The sequence below is a fragment of the Necator americanus genome, chromosome V (genome assembly GCF_031761385.1).
Source record: "Necator americanus strain Aroian chromosome V, whole genome shotgun sequence".
Classification (NCBI taxonomy): Eukaryota; Metazoa; Nematoda; class Chromadorea; order Rhabditida; family Ancylostomatidae; genus Necator; species Necator americanus.
The window spans coordinates 34,465,910-34,487,517 of NC_087375.1; the positions used below are offsets into that span (position 1 = coordinate 34,465,910).

Genomic DNA, 21,608 nt, shown 5'->3' on the forward strand with positions numbered 1-21,608 from the left:
AACACTTCGGCTGTGACGGTATAACTCAAGAAATATTTTACTCAAAAATATCGAGGGAAAAAGACAAGAGTAAGCGAAGAATTCCAGGATTAAAGCGATCCGAAAACTTATTAAGGCCGTAAGGTTACCCCTTCCCTTATATTACCCTTATATTTCTGGACTAAATCAAGTTCAGATCAAGGTTTTTCAAGTTTTATATATAAAAATAAACAAATATTTTAATAAGTAAATAAATCATACTAAATAGATATATAATGTAATAATAATTTTGAATAAATATTTTCTTAGGTCACTTCTGATGAAAACACATACCGAGCTTGATTTTTTAATGATATCGCAACCCGGCAAACTTATAACGTTGTCGTTTGAAACACAAGCAATAAACATTTTTTCGAAAAAGTTCTTGCACTAAAAGCTTTTGTAATTAAAAAAAAATTTTGAGGTGCAAATCAGCTGACATTTGACTCACTATAGCATACGGTTTTTTCATGAATCGAGTGCAAAGATTTGTTAAATTGGCGAGTGCACGAAATTGTTTTCGTATTGCTTCAACTATCCTGAAAATTGTGTTCCACATAGGAGTAGACTCAGATTTCTCAGCTATAGGTCAATATAATCAATATTTACTTAATCACATGACGTTACTAATTCCAAAAAAAATGGTTGAGGCGACTTTTTTTCCTTTCTTTTCTTGTTTATTTCATTTTATATGTAAATCTGTACTAATTTATTTGTGTTAATTTGTTCTTTTTTTTTTGCTTACCGGCGAACTTTAGCGTCAATTTTTCGTAGCGTAGCACGAAATTTATTGATCGGAGCAGCAACCTTTACTATAAGTGCTTGTATTTTGTTGGCAATCATCTGTAAAAACAATTTTTGAGGTGATTCTTTACTCTTTCCTACATTTTTCTTTGTTTTTATTATCATTATTATTTTTATTGATAGTTTAATGTTCTGTTAGGGATATTTTCATTGTACGTGTAGACACCATTCTGGAATAGACCAGAATCCATAGCAGCCGCGTCTAATTCGAAATTTAGACACGGGTCGATCTCCAATTCTTTCAAATAAGAACTTAGATGCATCCTAAAATCCGCTACCCAGGAAAAATCCACCTCGATCCCACGTTTCTTTTCTGGATTTTTCGCGAGAAGACCTTCTTGTACGAAAAAAAAACTAGAACTCCAAACACTTCAACACTGTAGTGATTAAGCAAACCTCAGTCGATCGTTAATGTCAATACCAAAACGGGTGGCCCTTTATTGATTTTTTTTGGTCATTTTTGGTACTATTTTCCCAAATCACTCTATCCATTAAATCGAGTTGTTTTTTTTTTTTGAATTTCTAGAGTTTTCTCCCACCTACGTGTTCTAGTTTACCTTAATCTAATTCGAATAGTCGTATTCTCCCATGGGAGTCTGCGTTGGGCACGTTCGATCAGGCAGGGGGTAGAGGGGGTGCGTGTCAAGGCAGAGCGTACCTGCGTTGCGGGAGGCGTCGCGGTCTTCTGGTTGCAAAGCCACGATGCCACGTGTGCTTTCCAAAACTCTATGAAACAGGTTCTTTTTTTTGCACAGAAGTAAATTCGACCAGTTATTCCTCAATCACCAAGTGAACTAGCAATAGATCTCACAAAATTTTTCAACAGAAATTTATGAAAAGGTGACCGTGTAGGTTCAAGAAAGTTAACTGATATTAAAGTGGACATTATGAAACGATATTCTTAGAAAAATCATAAAAATCATTTTAAAAAAATCTACTAACATCTTTCACATCTCCTGCTCGACCTTTGACATCGTTCAAAGCTGAAGTGACATCGGTTTGCACACATGCAATACCTTCAGCCACCTTATGGATGTTCATTACTGCATTCATGGCTGGTCCCTATAGATAAATACACATCTTCAGCCCTGTACTAGCAAAAAATTAACAAATTTACACCTCAAAAGACATGGATATCATCAACAACAGCAACAGTCCTCGTATCTTTGTGCTAATCATTCGATGCACAGCCAACATGAAGTAGCTCATCAGCTAAAAATTATTAAGGAATAATGTGAGAGATTGGCGAGTTCCAGACCCTTCTCGAACTTACCGCTGGGAACACAAACATAAAAACGAGAAAAGTGTGAATGACAATAGAAAGAATTGTACCAACACTGAAATATTTTAGTGAGATTTTCCCCTTCAAATATTTTCTGATTCTGTAGAAATCAGGATAGAAAATCGATATCGCTCACTTTTCTGGTCGACTAGCGTATTTATATGAGAGCACAAAGTACATAACTAAACCAAATGCTTCTAGAATAATTATGTTACGGATGAGTCGTGCAATCGCGTTTTCTCTAAACACATACATTTTCAAAGAAAGTTTTTAGGTAAACATATGTGGGGACTTATGTTTACTCGAGCGACTGCGACGCGTCCGCACGCGTCTCTGGCGGTCTTCGAGTAAACATAAGTCCTGCCTGAGATTCTGTGTCTGAGATCTGCGCTACTAAAATGGAAGACACGTCGCGGTCGTCAGGACCTAAATAAGTACTAGCGCCCTGGGAAAATGCCTGGTTGGTATAACAATTGCTACCCATCAACAAAGGAATTTATTAGATGTTTGTGCCGAAATAACTATGGGACAGGACAAGCGAGGGTCCCAACCTGTTGGGCGGGATAGAGAAGGGCTAATGAACTTGGTTGTTGTGCAGAAAATTCGCACAGTATGTATAAATCAAGGGGAACAACCTACTTCAGATTGTGAAAAAGTGAAAATGATTGCCTTTGAAAGAATGATATGGTGTAGAAGGTCAGACAGATCTCATATTTTCTTTTAAGACTCATAGTGGTCCTCATTTTTCCCTCCTATTGACTTAGTACGGTCTATAGATGCTCGCAAGAATTTTCGCGTTATCTTCAGTTTCTTTCTACGGGAAAAACGGGCCGCTTACAATAATTCAAAAGAAAATTCGGTGGAAAAAATCAAATTCAAATCTGAAAAAAAGTGAAGATTGAAATCAAAACCAGGAAAATGCGGATGTGAATATCCTAGAACTGAGATGAACGCGGGCTCAAATCTTGAATTTTATGATCGATTCACGGCACGGAAAATGTTCTTTTTATACATGTTTTGCCTCTTTTCTGGATAAGGATGAGCCGCTTATTTTTACCGAAGGCTCTCGTTGCTTTTATTTTACATATATCTATGCTTTTATTTTGCTTTTCTATTTTATTAAGCTCTCGCTGTGGGTTTCACGAATAATGTTTTGTGACTTACGTAGTTCCTTTGCTGAATATTCGTTCGTAGCAGTTGGTCGGCACGAAATTCTCCCGCCAAGATGGATATACAGGAGAGAAGAATCGTTTTAGTTTTTCTTTCCAAGTGAGAATTTTGCTGATTCCTAGTTGCTCTCTTAAATAGGTTTTTTTTTTCGTGGTTTCCTACAGTAGTACACATTTCTGGAAAAAAGTACCTTTTTGCGTTTTCCGCTTCAAATAGGAATTTCTCTAGTGCAGCATGCGCTTCCAATTTAGCTTTGTACAATTTCCATATTGTCATCCTGAAAGGAAATTGTTTTCTTTTCAGAACACCACCCATCTGAAAATGTTGAATAAGAGCTTTGAAATACGAACTAGCGAGCTGATCAAGGTGTTCACTGAAATGCAAATGATCTTACCTTTGTTTTGATCCAAGGTGTACGGGCACATTTGTTTTCCAACATCTGATAAATTAGACGTAAACAACATGAATTCTCGCATGCGGTTCATTTTTATCCTAAAATATGGGGGCGATAGATGTTTCTCGAGACGATACTGTGCTTTTCTCTTCCACCGTATCTGTACACCTAAACTATAAAGAGGATTCATTGCTCAGTTACCTGATATCCACCACCATTTATCCATCTGGATAAACTCACTGGATAAATGTGCTTAGATCGAATAATATCCCGTTACATATCCATTAGAAATAAATATGTATTTTAACATATATTGTGTAACAAAAAGAAATTTGTCCGCGGTGGTAAATGCCTGAGGCAACGTATATGTGTCCATATGTCCATATGCAGCAGTTTCAGTGCTTCACATATTTTTCGGACGAATGGTTAGGTCCCGCAACGACATGCCATTGCACTGGATTTCTATCTGGAAATCAGTCAGATAATCATAGAAATCAGTCAGATAATCATAGCTGGTGGAAAAAGATGGCGACGTTAATCTAGTTTCTACCGCATTTTATGTCCCTAAGGACAAATACGTCGGATGCTCGGTCTCTGGAATCAGGGAGGATGCGAAGATCGTTGCAGAGTCTTTTCACGCAATCTTTTCGGTAGTTTTATTCCTGTTTGAAAAGTAAAATAAATAAAAATAATAAACAAAATGAAAGTGAGCCCATTTGAGTGTTTAAATCATAATCTCTAATAATTAATTAAATAATTCACATTAATAATTAACTCTAATCTCTACAAATAATTAAATGAAGCAATTTTAACCTTTGAGGTCCTAAAGGCTTACGGTAACTGTGTAAATCGATATAGAAACGAGCGGAACGTTCCAGAAGTTACAAGAATATTGCTGTCTCGTACTGGATTTCCTGAATGTAGTAGAGAAAGATGTACAATCTCATAGACAGTAGAAAAACTATGTCGAAACCGGAAGTCGTTTGAGTTTGTACGATTTCCAGAAGCGAATCGAATCCTTCTAAAGTTCTGGAACTGAGTTGTAATTGTGATTTTCTAGCAGAACAATAAATCGAATCGCTAATCTGATTTGAAGAAAAAAATTAATTCCAATTATTTGTCCTTCTCAGAGCTGAAAAATAATGTCAAATTAGCTTAATTAGTTCTCCAAATACTGATAAACCTCTATAACACAATTCTTTTCTCGATCTTATAATTTTCGAATTTTTTACAGGAATTTTTTTCAAACCAAAATTTTTCATTAAGAATCGCAGAATTTTTAGCAGGGTGTTGAATTTGCGATTTCACAAACCACTGCAGAATCAATTTGAAAGAAAAATTGGAAAAAAAAAATTTGAAAAAAAAGTTGAAGATATTATTACTTATCATATTATTCATTTTATTATTAATTCAAACCAATAAAAAAGTTTCACCTAAAGTTCGTTGGCATAGCAAGAAACCATAAGTTTATTTTATTATCAATTATTTTATTCACTTTTCTCATGAAAAAATTCAGCTTGTGTGCTCCTTGCCGAGGATCCTCAAGGGAAGCTGATGTAGAAAAAAAATTGATCGTCTAGGAAGAGAAGAAACAATTTTTTTCAAAATTTTTGGCCACTATTCTCGTCTCACGACTTTATTTCGGGGATTAGCTGGAAGTGTGAGATCAAAGAGATCACACTTCGAGCTCGGATCGGCGGATCACTTCGATTCTCGGCTGGGTGATGACCTCCTGCGTAAGGACATGCCAGTAGAAATCTTTGTGGTGTGAAATTATCGAGTAGCTGGTAGAGCGCCAGGAGCGCCGCTATCACCCCATATAACAGTTGTTAACAACGCCCGATAGGTATAACACCAGGATGATCCGGGGAGGTCATATATAAACTCAGTGGACGGATCAAAAATTTCTAGTCGTTCGTGAAGATACGATGTGAGTTCTGCTGGTGCTAGGCGCTCTCGGGGGACACTTTCACATATTTCTCCCCTTCTCAATCTTTTTTTTTTGAATTTTTAATTTTTATCAAAGCAATATGACTTGTTTGACGTGGAATTTTTATTTTTCTCTGGAAAATTTCCATAGGAATTGTTTGAGAAAAATCAATGAGTTAATTCAGAATGAGTAAATTATTATTAAGAGGAAAGAAAACATTAACGAGAAGAAAAACAATCCATGTGATTGTGCCAACTGTAATTATTTATTTTATTTATTTATTTCTTGCTTACACGGTCATCCATGTGTTTACGAACTGGACTATTCAAAGAATAAATAACACAAAATAAACATCTGAAAAACTACTACATAGCTAAAACCGTTTTTCAGTACGCATGTTTTATTAGTTCATGTATTTTATCTTTTTTTTTCTAAAAAATTTTGCTTTGTATTCGGATTTTTGTACCTATGAACTCCCATATCTTATGGTTTCTTCGTTTTAGTCACCTTTTTTTTAGATTCTTTTACATCCGTCGATTACTGTATCTTTAATACTATTTATACGAATATTTTACAGTGCTCATCCTGCTTTTCCAGTCATGATTTCGCCTTCATCAGAAAAATCGGATGTGAGTTCAATTTCATAGCCGGTGGACATGGTTTTTCAGATGATTTGATCTTATTGATTGACGTTTAAGGACAGCTCTCCAAGAAGATCACGTCATATGCGGAGGAGAACGATCGTGTCGAATCCATATGCAGAAATTAATCAACAAAACAGTACGTGTTACTTTTCCTTCTCTATGACATTGTTTCCATAGGAAAATAAAAATCTACGCATATTTTTATTCCTGGGAAAAGTACGGAAAGGAACGATTTGCTTGAGAGGAGAAATTTCTACGCAAAATTTTGTAAAGCAGTTCAGAAGGGAATGTATTTGTTAATTTCAGTTGTCCCATCTCTTTCACCTGAATAAAAATTCAAATAAAATATTTTTTAAAGAGAGAGCTTTACTTTTGTCTTAAAAAAAGTTAGAAGAAACACTAAGAGCATTTTTAAAAGTGGTAGGAAAAAAATCTTTTAATTCTTTGTTTGGGTAGCTAACTCAGTTTTATTTTCAGATTTCTACACATCGACACCACATCGAAGTTTTTATCCGATGCTACCGCCTATTTCCACAATTTACACTCCATTCTCATCGTACTATTCCCGATTTGAATTAAGCGGCTACTCTGCCGACTACTCGGATCCATCAACGTCTCTTAATCAACGGACAACGATCGCATCGGCAGATCGCTGTTCTCCGCCTCCGCAGCTGGTTCCTTACTCGACTCCGTTGGTAAGTTTAGTAGTTCTTTTTTAAATTTAATTTTTAATTTTTGATTTTTAATTTCATTCTTAAGCTGCTGTTGACCTTCTTCAAACAAAGAGTACTCTTACGAAATGAAAATACTATTTATTTCCAGTTATTTGGTTATTTATTACGCTCAATGGCGACCCAAAAAGGATGTGTCAAATACAAACACAAAATAGATACAGTAAATAGATAGTAAGTAAATAAATAATAAATAAAATTAAATAGCAAATAACAGAAAGAAAGAATACAATGAGCAGAGATCAGTTACGTGCAGTTATTTCAGCATAGGTGATAAATACTTACAATATATTATTTACATTTTATGAGATTTCTGTAATTTTACGGGAAAACAGTGGAACAAGGGCTGATTTTAACTAACTGAGAATACTACGGTGACATGAATTCTTATGCTTACAAGAGCATTTCCGGCAGAAGAATACAGTAAGGGACAGGGAGAATGGAATGTGTGCCGCAGACGGATTTTATGGGAGGCGCGGCGGACGCGCTGCGGTCGCCCGTGTAAACATAAGACCTTATAATGAAGGGATAGCCTTTGCTGATAATCTGAAAATGCTGAATTAATAGTAAATCATCAACTGCTCTAAAAATTAATTACGTGTTCCCAAATGCTGGACTAGGGCCTTCATAAATATAATTTTTATTTATATTTATTATATATGATAATTTTCACTGATGTTTTGTTTTTTATCTTTATCTTTTGTGTTTTTCGCATTTTTTATGAGCAAATTTTAATTTTTTTTAAACAATTGGTGTCATTTTCTTCTAAAATGATGAAATATTTTTTCCATTAAAGTCAGATGATTCTGGATTCTCCTCAACAGCATCGGGAGCGGACAGTACACCAGTAACTCGATCTACGGTCAGAGGTTACAAGAAGACATATTGTACAATTTGTAAAGTGAACATCAACAAAGAAGGGAAGAGAAGTCAAGGTTAGTGGAGAATTTTCGTACAGTGACAACACTCGCTACAGTAATTCCCTGGAATATGGAATAGTGATCGGGTTCAGGTCCACGACGACATCTTCTTCAACATCACGTGCGGAGGCCACTGTTTCAATGTCCACACTGTTCACATTCATCATTTTATGATAAATTCCATGTGACTAGCCATATGCGAAGAATACATCAGGTTTGAATGGAGAGGGGAAGCTGTTGGATCATCCATCGTATCCTTTTATTTTCTATTCTATCCATTTTTCTCATCCTTTCTTCCTTTTTTTCCTTTGGTTATATTTTTTTTTGTTGGAAGAATCAACGACTAAAGAAAGGACTGCGAACGGTTACAGTTTTCTTCAAATTCTGGATGTAGTTTCCCTCGTGCCCTCGTGTTTACAGTTTATTTCCTTGCTTTATGTAGACCCATATTGTTTGCACGGAAAATAAGCTATGCAATTACAGGATCACTCGGATCGACTAATCAATAGAAGTTCAGAATTTGAAGATGAAGTGGATCAATGGTACAAGGTGAGAACTAATATTAAGATTTAAAATTATAATTATGATTATTATGGAAAGTGATTCTATCCTCAAGTGGACGATTTTAGACAATTTTTTTCCGTTCCTTTCAAGTGATCTCCATATTTTTTTTTGAAATATCCTTGAGGGCATCATATAGTTTTTTTTTCTGTCAATCACTGCTCATTTCCAAAAATTTCAGCGTTGTTTCGGAGATGTGGGAGAAACAGAACTGGAGAAATCAGAAAACTCAGAGTCAAGGTTAGTTGATTTCAGGATATCATTCTTAAATCTTTAAATTAGATTAAAATGCTCGATAAGTAATAAACTTATGAAAAGTAAGAAAAATATTGTTTTACAAAACTTAAATAAAACAAATAATAAGCTTTTTAACAATTGATACTAAGAGGAAATATGTTAGTGGAAGAAAGTGGTAAAAAAATTGAGAATAAGCGATATCTGTAAGCATTCACAGACTAAAATTGTCCGCAAAAATTTTCCTTTCTTTTTCTTTTTTGTTCTTTTCTCTTTTTTCCTCTATAAAGATGAATTATGTATATTCTAATAATTGTTGAAGTTTGGTAAAGACTAAAACCTTATGGAGATCTTAGTAAAAAAATCTTAGTATAAATAGATATAGATCCACCATTCCGGAATTAGCTCAAGATTTACTGTTGGTGATCAATTTTTAAACTTTTTTAACGAATTTTTTTCTGGGTTAAGATAGATTTTGGTTTTATAATGGGAGAAAAAGTGAGAGATATGGGATCCTAAATTATCATGGTAGAAATATCCATAAGATGCATGATGCAACAGTTAGTTTCACTGTAACTGCACCCAATGGCAATAACATGATTTTATGGTCCCTTTTATATGAGAATACTCGATACTCATAGACGTGCATAGGGGTCGCTGTCGTCATGTCGTAAACATAAACAATAAGGTCAAAGCAGTAAGGTGATTCTGAAGGCAAAGGCGATTATTTTGGAAACAACTCTTGGATGCTATTTAGAAATGCTATTTAGAAATAATCAATAATTAATTAGGCAGATTAAATTTGATAAGTGGAGAGAAAAGTCAAGAAAAAGTTATAAGGGTATAAAAATAAAAATAAATATAAATATAAATATAAATATAAATATAAATATAAATATAAATATATATATAATAGTATATAAAGTAAAATAAACATAAAAAAGATATCTTAGAATCTTCAACTCGTGAAGAAAACCAAAGATGCTTTTCTTTGTACGCAGTTAGCATAAAAATATTTTTTAAGATGATAAGTAGATAACAGTAGTAATAATTAATAGTAATAAATAGTAAATAAATAGTAAATAAGTAGTAACAATAGTAGTAATAATTAATAAATATACATAACATTCAAAACAATTCAAATATTGCAGTTCTTCGCATCAATTGCCCTCCTCTCCACCGCCTGTACTTTCGCCGGAACCAATTTGCAAGGAAAATATCGATCCTTGTTCATTATTACCGGAAACGCCGATTCCCGTACCCGCTCAGAAAAAACGAAAAATCGGATTTATGATGGCAGATTTACTGCAGGTACGAAATAGTTTGGAAATATTTAATTAGGAATTTTTTTTGCTACATATCGAATTGTTAAATTTTTATGCCGTTACAAAAATTACGACGATCTCATAACACGAACAATTTCAGCTGAGCCCACAAAAAGAATAGAGAGTTCTACGGAATGACTCTGGATCTCCAGGATTCAGGAGCTATGATGCACTAATTATTGCCTACCTTGCCCTTATCCAGCAAAAGGATCCAATGAAGCCGGTTGCGTGTGCTGCCGGTTCTTAATTAACTTCAGCTTTTTTCGCTTTTTTTTCTCATTTTATTCATTTATTAATACTATTCTGTGTGACGTTGTGTGTGCTTTTTTCATATTTATTAAGAAAATATATAATAAAAATTTGCTTAATACTGTTCAACACACTGTATAGAACAGTATCAGGAGAGGCGGTTAGCCTCAAGTGCACAAAAATGTAAAAAGAACAGAGCGACTATAAGGGTATAAAAATAAATTTATTTATTTATTTATTCACATACACCAATGGTGCACTAGAAAAGAAAGATTGAAAAAAGGAACATACTTAAATATAAATATAAACATAAACATAAATATGAATATAAATGTTATAATAGTATATAAAATAAAACAAAATATACATAAGCGAAAAAAATGAACAAATATAATATAATAAATATAATATATATGTAATATATATAATATAATAATATAAATAATAATATATAATATATTACATATATAATATATAATACAAATAAAGGATTAATATTTGTATGTAGCCATTTTTAGGGCAAATAAATGTTTAATGCGATAAAAATAGCAAATAATTAATGAAGAATAAATTAAACAGCCATAAAATTGCTACGGAAAACTTTTTTTCCTCGTCTATGTTTTAGTGGGTTTTTTTTTGGGTACAATACTCAAATACATTGACGGTATTTTTACCAACATCTGATTTTTTTTTCGAGCGCACTACGCATTGATGAACTTGCTTTCCAGGAAATCTTTGCATTAAAATATTTCCATGCAGCATTGCAGCAAAGTTTTCTGCATTAAAGAATTATTTCTAAGCAGAGCATTAATTGAAGCGTTTAGACTGTTTACACCAAAGAAAAAAATCACTAGTAAAAAGAAAACAGAGAAGATTCATAGAATGTAGAAATAAATAATTAATAGCGATTTATTAACATATGATCACTTTATGTACCCCTTAAAGTCCTCTAAATATTCGACAAGCGGTTTAAATCAATCAATAATCGATATTCGACACAAATCATAGGAGATTAGAGCCGAAACTCTTTACATCTCATGTGAAACCCTCGTGGATTAATTCGGCAGGCATCCACCCGGCTGCGGCTTTAAATATTTTCTACCATTTTGGAAATATAACAGGTTTGTGTACATTCTCATGGTGTATGGTTCTCGTCTACTCTCTTCGCTTCTGGAAAAAGGAAATTTTCGTTTTTTTCTACTCCTTTTTTCCGTTTTTCTACTCAATGAAAATGATAGACACATCCTTTTTCCAAATGTGTCGTCGTACGGAAACAAACTTTTCCAGGAGATCAGTAAGAAAAAGTGTCAGCAATTGGGACTTTACTGGAAAAAAGTATTTTAATGACGCATGTAAATGTGCCAAAATAACTTTTCCAGGAGATCAGTAAATACCAAAATAAACTTTTCCAGGAGATCAGTAAGAAAAAGTCTCAGCAATTGGGACTTTACTGAAAAAAAGGATTTCAATGACCCACGTAAATCAGGGGTTCTGGGTAAAAAAATCCAGGGTCACCGTTTCGTCACCCAGCCGTCACATTTCTTCGAATGCTTTATCTCTTGATTTTTTTTCGTCATCTTCCATAACACTAAGAACTGGATTTGGGTTTGATCAAAACCTTTATTTTTTGTTGATCAGTTCTACGTATTCTTTTCGTTCTGAATCCTTGGCAAATCTTCAGGTTGGAATTTTGGAAATTAGCTTTGAAATCCTGACATTGCTGTGGTTTTAGGAAAAGTTTAAACCATTATACGACCTCTTATGAGTACATAAGGCTTTTTTCTCCTATTCTAAGGTAGAACAGTGAATTTTGATAGGATTTTTTCTTTTTTTCTGCTTCTTTATATGGCTGCCAAACACCAATAAAAGAAAACTACGGTCTGCTAACCTTCCCCAGACCAATTTTGTATTTTCAGCGATTTTAAATGTTTGGTGAAATAACGGCTTGAAATAAAATAACTGAGTTCAATTTTAAAATTTCTTACCTCGAATCCCTCTGCTGAGAACTGTGAAAAAGTCAGTGAGAAGTTTTTCATCCGGAAATTTTTGTTATTTAACGGAAGTTTTCTGACCGAAATGCTCCTAATTTTTATATTTATTTATATATAGCTGTTAAGAATAAGAAAAACAATAGAACCAATCTCATTTTATATTTATTTTTAACATTTACCTATTGACATTTTTTGAACATCACCTTTTGCTGTCTTTTTTGATGCTCACCTTTTTCAGAAATTATTTCTTCGCCCCTTCAATGTACTTGAAAAATGTATTGCTTTTTTCAATGAATTTCCTTCGATACAATGCATAGAAATTTTCGAAGACGATTTAAATTCCTTGGAGTCTTCTTGCAGGACAGTTTTTCAGTGCTGTCTGAAAGCATTAAGTGGAATCCACTTGGTTTCAAGCGTTTGTTAATGTGCTTTCGACACGTTTCCGTTTGGAAACCATCCTTGCATCCTTTGTTTCCATTTCTTGCTGCTTGCATTCTACAAGGAAATTCTCACGTACTTCCACGATTCTACTTGAATTCTATTCTAAATAAAAGTACAAAATTTTGAAGAGATTTCTCACCAAAAGAGTAAAGTTCTTAAATAATAGATGCACTGAAAATTTTCGTATGTTGACTGGTTTAACCAATTAACAACTTTAACAGCGGTCTGTTTTTTTTCTTAAAGATCGTTGAAGACTAGCTGTTCTGGAACAAAAAGAACGTAGGAATGAAGGGGTTTTTTTTTTCGATGACGCGAACAAATAACAGAAAAAAAACCCTGGAGGTGGATAATGTTAACACTGTTCCACGATTTCTCCAGAATGCTTTTTAAGGAATTTGATTCCATTATGAGTAGCAGAAGGGAATTTTTGGTTCCACGTCTTCTCTCAGTTAGGAATCCATTGCACCGAGTATCAACGAGTTTTCCATCATGTACCAATCGATTTCTTAATTTCAAATTTTTCTTAATTTTTAATTTGAATTTCATTGTGAAATTTAGTGCATATACTTGAAAATAACCCTGTAAATACTTGAACTTTGATGTTTTATTATCTTCTTTTTTAACCACAATATTTTTATGTAATTGTTTATTTATTTATTCATTTATATACCAATTCGCAAGTGGGAAAAAAGTAGGAACATAGTATCCCAGTTCAAAAAAGGTTTCCGTCCCTAATTTTTTTAGCTGAGGAACTGCTGTAGTTTTTCTGATTCGTGGATTAGTCTGCCTTCCTTCTATGAAATATTCTCTTACGTACTATGTCTCCCCGTTCAGAACGTTTGTATGGATCAGTTTCATCGAGAGTTTGGAAACTCAACCCAATCCAAGCGGAGACGAGCTAGTACGGGACCTTGAGCGAATGGCAGGTGGAGTCCCTCAAAAAAAGGCGTCCCATCAGGGAATTTAGGTGCAGAATCGCATATTTAATCGTTTTCAAGCTGTCCACTTCAATGCGCTAGTGCACCGACTGGAAGAAATATTCACAGAGTGAAATTTACTTAAGTACGGATCTTCTGTCAGTGACTATAAGAAATAAAAATAAACAAAATAATATTAAAAAATATTTGAAAAATAAGATATAATATATAAATAAAATATTAATCATGCTGTGAAATTAGGGATTTATTTTGTCAGGTGCGGATGTGTCAGACAAGAGGTTCCGTAAAGCAGTGGAGACAGGTCCAACGGCGTCGGATATGAATTTGTATCAGCGCCGAAGAGCGATAAAGTAGGGCCGGATGGGTCCCACAGTACAGTACAGTATCGTGCATTAGCTCTAAGCAAATTTTTCAATAAGCAATTGAGACGTTGTGGATCTTTTCACAGTCGTGGAAACTCCATGTGTTGCGTTTCACCTCTATTTACTCCTCCACATGTTTATTCCCTCCGCACGTTAACTTCATCATGTTGGTCCAACTCTTCTTCCAGAAATTTCTTAAAGAAAGGACCAAGAAAGCGAAACGTTGCTAGAAAAAATTCAAATTAATTTTCGCAGGAAATTCCTTTACTTTTAGTTTTTATTGATCAGTGAAGGCGAAAGGAGCGAGTATCACAAGAATTCTGAAGCCCGGCTTTAGGCAGACGTTCAGACTTTTCTATAAATAAAATAATAATATATAAAATACAAACAAATAATAATATTTTATAATATAAGCGTGTAAAAATCATATATAAAATATAAAGTGTTGTAAATAAAAAGTATGAATAAAATCCAAATTAGAATAAAAATCGCCGTTTCACTTACGTTATTTTAAGAATCCCTCAGCGTCGCCGGCGATTGGAGACGTTCAATTTCAGCGCTCGTAGTCGGTGGTATTCTGATGATTAGAAGGTGGCAGGTCCGTAATTTAATATTGTTCCCAAAATTTTCAAACCTCAAAATTTGATATTTTTCTCAAAATTACCTTATAAGTGTGGAGGTGTAGGAAAAATATAAAAATTAAAATAACACCGAAGATTTAATGAGGTAGTGAGCAAGAGAGTACAAATAAAAGTGCACATTGAGGATAAACTTCTCTTTTGCTGCGGAGACTGATATCGGGACTCTCGTTTCTTTTTGTAACATATTCATTTAAGGTTAATTTTTTGTTTGTGTTTGTTTATTTCTGTTGTTTGTTACGTTCTTAGTAGCTTGCTAACATCCATGACTAGAAATGTTTTGAAAAAAATGTAAATGCATTCTTTAATGCACGTATCATAAAGGATAAAGAATAAAGTGTCTGGCGTTATTTAATCCGCTTGGGACCTGCACCCCCAAATTCCCTCCATTTCAAAAACTTTTAAAAAAACACCCCACAAAAATAAGGGGGGGGGGGGTTTAGGTGGGGGAATTTTATAAAAGAAGGGAGAAAAAAAAGAGGGGGGGTTCCTCCCTTCCCTTCTTCATTTTCCAAAAAAAAAAAAGGAAAAAAAAAATTTTTTTCTTTTTTTTGGCTCTATTTTTTAAAAAGAAAAAAAGAGGGGGGGGGGGGAATTTTGGGGGGGGGGTTTTTTTTGGTTTTCGGCATTGGGAAATGGCGGCCCCCCTCCCGAACGTTCACTTCAATTCAGAATCGTTTGAGGTTTACGAACGTGTAACTGGCCTATACAATGACTTGCGGTGGCTAGCCGATGTGTCAAGTCAGTGTTTTTCGTCCTCCCAGACGAGTCTGGTACCAATTTATCGACCCCGGAAGGATGAAAGCCTTGGTGAGCACTAGGGCGGATTCGAACCTCTGATCGATTGTGCAGGAAGTGGAGCCTCTAACCGCTACACTACACTCGCCCAGTATCATATACTTGAAATGTTTTTTTTTCAAAAAAAAAACGAGAAAAAAAGCGAAATTCCATTAAATTGAACGGAACAGTAACGAGGAGAAGTTCAATCAGAACAAAAAAGAAAAGGATTTCCTCTGGATTTTTCGATTCTGAACTCAATCATTGCATCTCATCCTCTAAATGTCTTTTCATCCATACCGCTTCCCGTGTAAAAACTTAACATCGGCTCCTATTTCTTTCTTATAATGTGCTTCCAGAAGTTCTCCACGGGGAATTGAGGAGAGCGACGAAGAAAAGTCTTTACGATGTCGAACAAAGTTATCTTGGATATTGACAATCCTGTGTGCACTCGGGCACCAGTTTTTTTTTTCTAAGGGATATCGTTCTGATTTTTCACTAGCACATAGTAGTTAACTTGCTTTGCTTCTTATGAGTTTTCTTCAATTTTCTTCCTCATTTTTAAGAAATTTTCCAAGTTTCCAGTAGATTTTTAGTCAATACGGAGAGAATAGGTGTAGTTGCTGTGGCGATGGTTAGAAATTAACCAAAGTAAAGTTAAACTGAGACAATTTTATATATTTTCTTTTTTAGAATTGGAAGTTAAAGAAAATTCTCATTATGTGCTAAAAAAATTTCCAATTCCTATCCTGAAACTCCGGTTTCCATGGCCTCAACCTTCGAATCATTCGTAGACCGTCAGGATCCTTCAAAATAACTTAAATAAAATTTTAAAAAAGTCATTTTAATAGTTTCTTTTCGCAAGTTTAAGACATCTATGTAATATTGTGTTCTAAAATAAATTTACCTTTATAAAACTCTTGTCATTCTCTCAAATTGCGTTTATACTTCGGTGTTATCGTCAATGACGCCATTTACAGACGTACCACTGGAAGAAAAACCTCAAATTCCGTGAAACAGGATTTTTTTTTCGTTGGAAATAATCAAATATTCGAGCCCAGCATATGATGGCCGATCGTCGATGCTCCCCATATGCGCATAATAATAATTCTATTATAGGAATCTCACATGGAATATTATCATTTCTCTTCGTTCGTCTTTTCCCGTACGGCTAAAGCCAATATTCATTTATTATCGGTCCTAAGATCCTGTTTGAGCACGTCTATTTATCAAAGTGGGAAATTTTAGGCGATTTTTAATGCAAGATGCTCATAGATAGACATAGAAAAAAATGCGATGAATTATTTCCAAACCATTTATTGACCAAATTTTTCTTCTCGGCGGAAGAATCTTATTATCCTGAATTTATATATATATATATATATTTATTTATTTATTACAAATTATTGTTTATTATTATTTTATTATTATTTATATTTATATTATTATTTATTACCTACTATTATTATTGATTATTCATGTTATTATTTGATGATATTATTATTATTTATTTATTTATTTGATAGTATAATTTATGCATCGTAAGCATCATTACGTGCAAAGATGAGGAGACCCTTCCAGAATGCGCAATCAATACTAAAAATTGGAAAGTATGTTAAAATTTCTGAAAACATCACTCAAAATATAGTGAAGAGCATTTTTTGCCTTTAAAAAAAGCTATTTTCTGAAATTTTTAAATTTTTCTTCAAAAGTAGATTTGATTTTTCGCTTTTTATTTGAATTATCAGCTCTTATATTTTGTATATACTTGAATATTAGTAGCATATTGTTAACATCACATATTTAATTATATTTATATTTAAGGGTATAGTGTTTAAAGGTTGATTGACTATTGATTGATTAACGATTTGGTACATCCTAGGATCATCCTGGGATGGTATTTGGACTAGACGTTATTGGATTTTAATTTAGTGATCGAAAAGTGATCGAATATTTCTTCGAAAATATTGTGACGCTAATCGCTGTACAATTTTTTTTGAAAGCTTTTTCTTTTCCAGAAAATTCTTGTCCTTGGAAAATCTCTCTCTACATTTCAAATTATGGACATACTATACAGTATATTACCAGTATGAAGGTATTCTGGCTAAATCTCGTCTCGCCCATTTCATCTCTATTGCTTTTTTCTTTTTTTCCTGGTGCCTTTTCTGGGAATTTCTGGTGCCGATGGGCCAATCCACCACGCTGTGGGACCTGTCCCAATGCGTTTTGGGATTTCGTGACTGATTCGCACGCCCCTTACAAAAAAAGCCTGTTATTATATAGCATGATAGTGCCTACAGTAGCTGTTTTGGTCAGTCATTCATTGTGTTTCGAATTATAGCGGCAACTTTAAAAATTAATTGAAGCGGAAACAGTCCGGTCACTTATTTGCTAGATGAAATGAATAACTAAATTGACATCAGTAAACAAATAAAAAAAGCAGTCAGCAAGTTCAATAAACACTCATCCATTCTGTACGTACGTATGCTTCATTGAATGTGTGAATAGCGCCGGAGCCGGGTCCCAAGAAGTTTTTGCTATCGCATCGCAGGGAAGTTTAAAGAAGCGTAAAGAGGGAACTGTACAAATGCTTTTGATCTGATTCTTTTTGTCATCTGGCAAAACGGGTCCTTAATGGGACCAGTTTAGCGATGATGAAATTTGCTGAAAGCAGCTAGCATAAAGGAGTTCATCATAGGGTTAGTGAGGCGAAATCAATCATAGAAATCTTTCCAGGATAATTAGTTCATTACCGTACCTTTCCTAGATTAACTCAAAAGATTGAAAAACCATTTTGTTACCACCACAAAGTGGTTCAGGCATTTTTTACGGTACTAAAAATGCTGAAACCCAGCTGTGAGTAGTAACAGTTATTGATCAAATGCGGGTGATATGTTTTATTTCGAACGCCGAAAAATTGATGGAATATTCTAGAAAATTTGAGAAAGTAATTTTTTTCCTCGAAATGAATATGTGTTTCGAGTTCGATGCACTTTCTTGAAAGAATAATGTACGTGTGAATATACGGGAAAAACTGAAAAGATTTTAATGAAATAAGCTGAATGAATTTTCCCGTGAGAAAAGTGAAAGTCGTCGTCCCCCACCCCGGCTTCTCCAGCTTCTGGAACTCGTTCGAAGCCAGCCACTTGCCCGGTCCTCTTGCACGGTGCATGTTTGTTCGCCGAAGACGTTGTATCGATTGATCAATAAAAAAATCTTTTATTCCTTTAAACCACATGTACGTTACGCGTTCTATTGCTCACATCACCTCATTGGAAATTATTATTTTCCTTTTTTTTCTCTTGAAATTCGACATACAATTAGGAAAACGTTAAGAGGACGAAAAACTAAAAGTCTTCTCGAAAATTCGGTTCTTACCTTTTCCTTCTACCTCCGACCTTTTTCCTTTCTTCATCTTTAAGTATTTATTATTAAATAAATTAAAAAGTGTAAAATTTTTTGTAAATAGTTATTATTGAATATTATTTATTGAATAGTTTTTTTTCTTTCCTTTGTGACAGTAAAATTTCCGGTTTTCAAAAATCGATCTTAACATCTTGACCTTGGTTTAGAAAAAATTTCAGAAAAATTGTAAAAAGTGTAGAAAAATTTCTGTTGTTTTCGTCGTAGGCTGAATTTTTTTTCCATGGAACCAGGATAAAATGATTTCTATCCGGATTTGTTTTGAGCAGATCGTCCTTAGAAATTAAATTGGTGCTGAAACTCGATTCACAGGCACGTTCGCCACCAAAACACGTAAATTTTTCGATTCGTTCCTGTTCTTTCTTATGTCGTTCTATATGGATCCAGTTTCATTTGTGAGTACATTTGTAGATGAAAAGGGAATCCGAAGAAAACTTCACTCAGCTCTTAGAGGGATAGCGTTTTCCGTGTTTTTCCTGACAGACATCTGTTCTTCTTTGGGTTTTCATTAGAGTTTCTTGAAGCCAGGAACTAAATATAAGCCGCTTCAGATCCTCTGTCACACGGCTACAGACCCATTTTTCCGGAATTTTCTAGCTCATTTTTTATCCTTGATGGCTCTTGGAAGGTTTTTCGCCGTTTTGCGGAAAGGATTCAGTTTCTCAGCGCTTTTAAAGAAAGAATTTGTACTCGATATTTTTTTAAAATCAGAAAACTGGTTAAATCTTTATAGTATTGGTAGTATTGATTGCCTTATTATGACGTTTCGGGTGTTAAAATATTGTTTTTGAAGAATTTTTTTTTATCATAGTTTCAATTAGATGTCAATATCTGCTCTTTAATTTTTTTAAAAATTATTTTACGCACTTTTAACCGATGGTCTGCGACTTGGATAATCTGCTAGTCTCTGCAGTTAACGAACGTGCAACGATCGTAATGAATTTTAACTGTACAGAAATCCAGGTGACGTTTTAGAACTCTAACAAAACGCTTAAATTGAACAGAAATTTGCAATTTATTTTATTAGAATTTAAAAAAATCCTACGACGAGGAACGCAGTTAACCAAAAAAACCACCTTAAAGGATGAAAATACCCTATTCTTTTTCTTGAAAACGAAAACTAATCGAACTGGCAAATGTTTTCTTATTTTTCATCACGTTATCTGAGAAGCTCTGAGGGAGATGTGAGTCACAATTATTTTTCGTAGGCCATATTTATGTAAGGAGGTCTACCCAACCTATTTATTCATTTATTCTAATTTTATCCATTAAAAAAGTATGCGTTTAAAGAATGGGATGGGAAACGATTGCAATGAAAATTCGAAGAGAATAGCTCTGAATTCATTATGAATTTTCTTGTTTAAAAGAAAATATTAAGAAGCTATTCCGGTTTGTGAATGAATGCAGAAGTTGAACGTTTGTAAAGAAAAAAAAAACAGCGAAAATTCCCTAGAAAACTGAAATCTCCATAATGATATCGTCCGAGGTACTTATTTCCTTTTGTTTTGCAATAAAATTAAAGCATGCAAGTAAATAACGCTGAAAGAAGCTTTTTTTTGGAAATTATCAGCATGTTTTTCACCCTATAATATAAGGAAGAGAACGGTTGCTTTTCCATTTTGTTTTGTACTTTTTAAATTTTCCTCTGGTAAAGATGATGAGAAAAATTACCGATAGAGCAACTTTATTCTCCGTAGGAATCCATAGGACTAGTTAGTGCCATTCACAAAAAAGACGTTGTTTTCGTGTCGTGTAAAAATCCACAAATATTTACTCCCTGTTTTTTTTTCTCTCAGAAGAGACGCGGAGGTAATTCGTAAAGTTAATACTATTAAAAATAGTGCCGAACACTGTCAACATGGAATGCCATTGGCAACGAGCCAGTAGCTAAGCATATCCGTAGAATAATGGTAAGAATATATGAGATCGAGTTGAACTTACCACAAATACCGGTCCCGGTGGCTTCGAGGATTTTTACGTTGACCCTAAAACCTATCATTTAATTATTTATTATGTTTAGTATGTAATGCACTAAACTACATAAAAGAATAGTTAGCATTGAATCAATCCGGATAAAAACAGTAGAAACGTTTCCTCAATAAAGATATCAGAAATACAAAAATATAAGAAAATATGAAAAATAAAATTATATAAAAAATTTTCTTATAAAAATATGTCAGAGGTATTTATGTTTTCGTATTATTATTACATAATTAAAAATAGTAGAAAATATGTCAGAGATGTTTGTTTGTTCCTCACGAACTAATCATTCTTTCTCTTCTCTCTTTTCTTCCTTGTTTTCACACAAAAATCGACAAAGTCCCTTGTTTTGCACTGCACAACTAACCGATAGAATAATCCGGAATACAGCGTTGGTTCCCGAAAAATCTCCGCCATGGTTGCACTTTCATGTTCTTTTCGGCTGTGGTTTTCTGGTATGTAATTTGATCTGTTGGTGAATTTGTGGAAGTAATAAAATGGATTCATCGGAAGACTCGTGGGAAAAAGCACAGCTTTCGGGTGATTGACTCCTCTACTGTACTTACGCCTCCATCGCTTGGAATATTTACATGAATTCAATCCTATCTTCTTGGAAAAAGTAGTTAGTGGTAAGTTTTGAAGGATTTCTAAGAATTCTTTTTTTATTAAAATCATAAAATCACGACAAGGAACGCAGTTAAAAAAGGACATTAAAACTCAAAAGTAAACTTTTTTCTTCAAATCAAATCAAAGGTTAATCGGACTGCCAGTTGCCTTCTTATTTTTTCATCACATT

The 21,608-nt window shown here is 34.0% G+C and overlaps 2 protein-coding genes across 4 annotated transcripts; one reads left to right on the top strand and one right to left on the bottom strand.

Moving 5' to 3' along the window:
• Window positions 1–110: 110 nt before the first annotated feature.
• On the bottom strand, window positions 111–3,713 carry RB195_016103 (uncharacterized protein; the record flags this gene model as incomplete). 2 transcript variants are annotated; one of them, XM_064207112.1, is made up of 11 exons in its annotated part: window positions 111–155; window positions 313–408; window positions 470–557; window positions 764–861; window positions 1,765–1,884; window positions 1,942–2,034; window positions 2,096–2,159; window positions 2,241–2,345; window positions 3,269–3,403; window positions 3,465–3,589; window positions 3,669–3,713. In XM_064207112.1, 11 exons carry the CDS (start codon window positions 3,711–3,713, stop codon window positions 111–113), a joined length of 1,014 nt encoding a protein of 337 aa, XP_064062992.1. The 2 variants fall into 2 exon arrangements, with proteins under 2 accessions (XP_064062992.1, XP_064062993.1); XM_064207111.1 differs by lacking the exon at window positions 111–155 and adding an exon at window positions 219–239.
• A 538-nt stretch (window positions 3,714–4,251) lies between these two features.
• RB195_016104 (uncharacterized protein) lies at window positions 4,252–10,134 on the top strand (the record flags this gene model as incomplete). Of its 2 annotated transcripts, XM_064207114.1 has the most annotated exons (11): window positions 4,252–4,318; window positions 5,580–5,598; window positions 6,176–6,227; window positions 6,297–6,378; window positions 6,720–6,937; window positions 7,770–7,908; window positions 7,986–8,107; window positions 8,377–8,442; window positions 8,636–8,694; window positions 9,840–9,999; window positions 10,114–10,134. In XM_064207114.1, 11 exons carry the CDS (start codon window positions 4,252–4,254, stop codon window positions 10,132–10,134), a joined length of 1,005 nt encoding a protein of 334 aa, XP_064062994.1. The 2 variants fall into 2 exon arrangements, with proteins under 2 accessions (XP_064062994.1, XP_064062995.1); XM_064207113.1 differs by lacking the exons at window positions 4,252–4,318; window positions 5,580–5,598 and having other exon boundaries at window positions 6,198–6,227.
• Window positions 10,135–21,608: the final 11,474 nt, after the last annotated feature.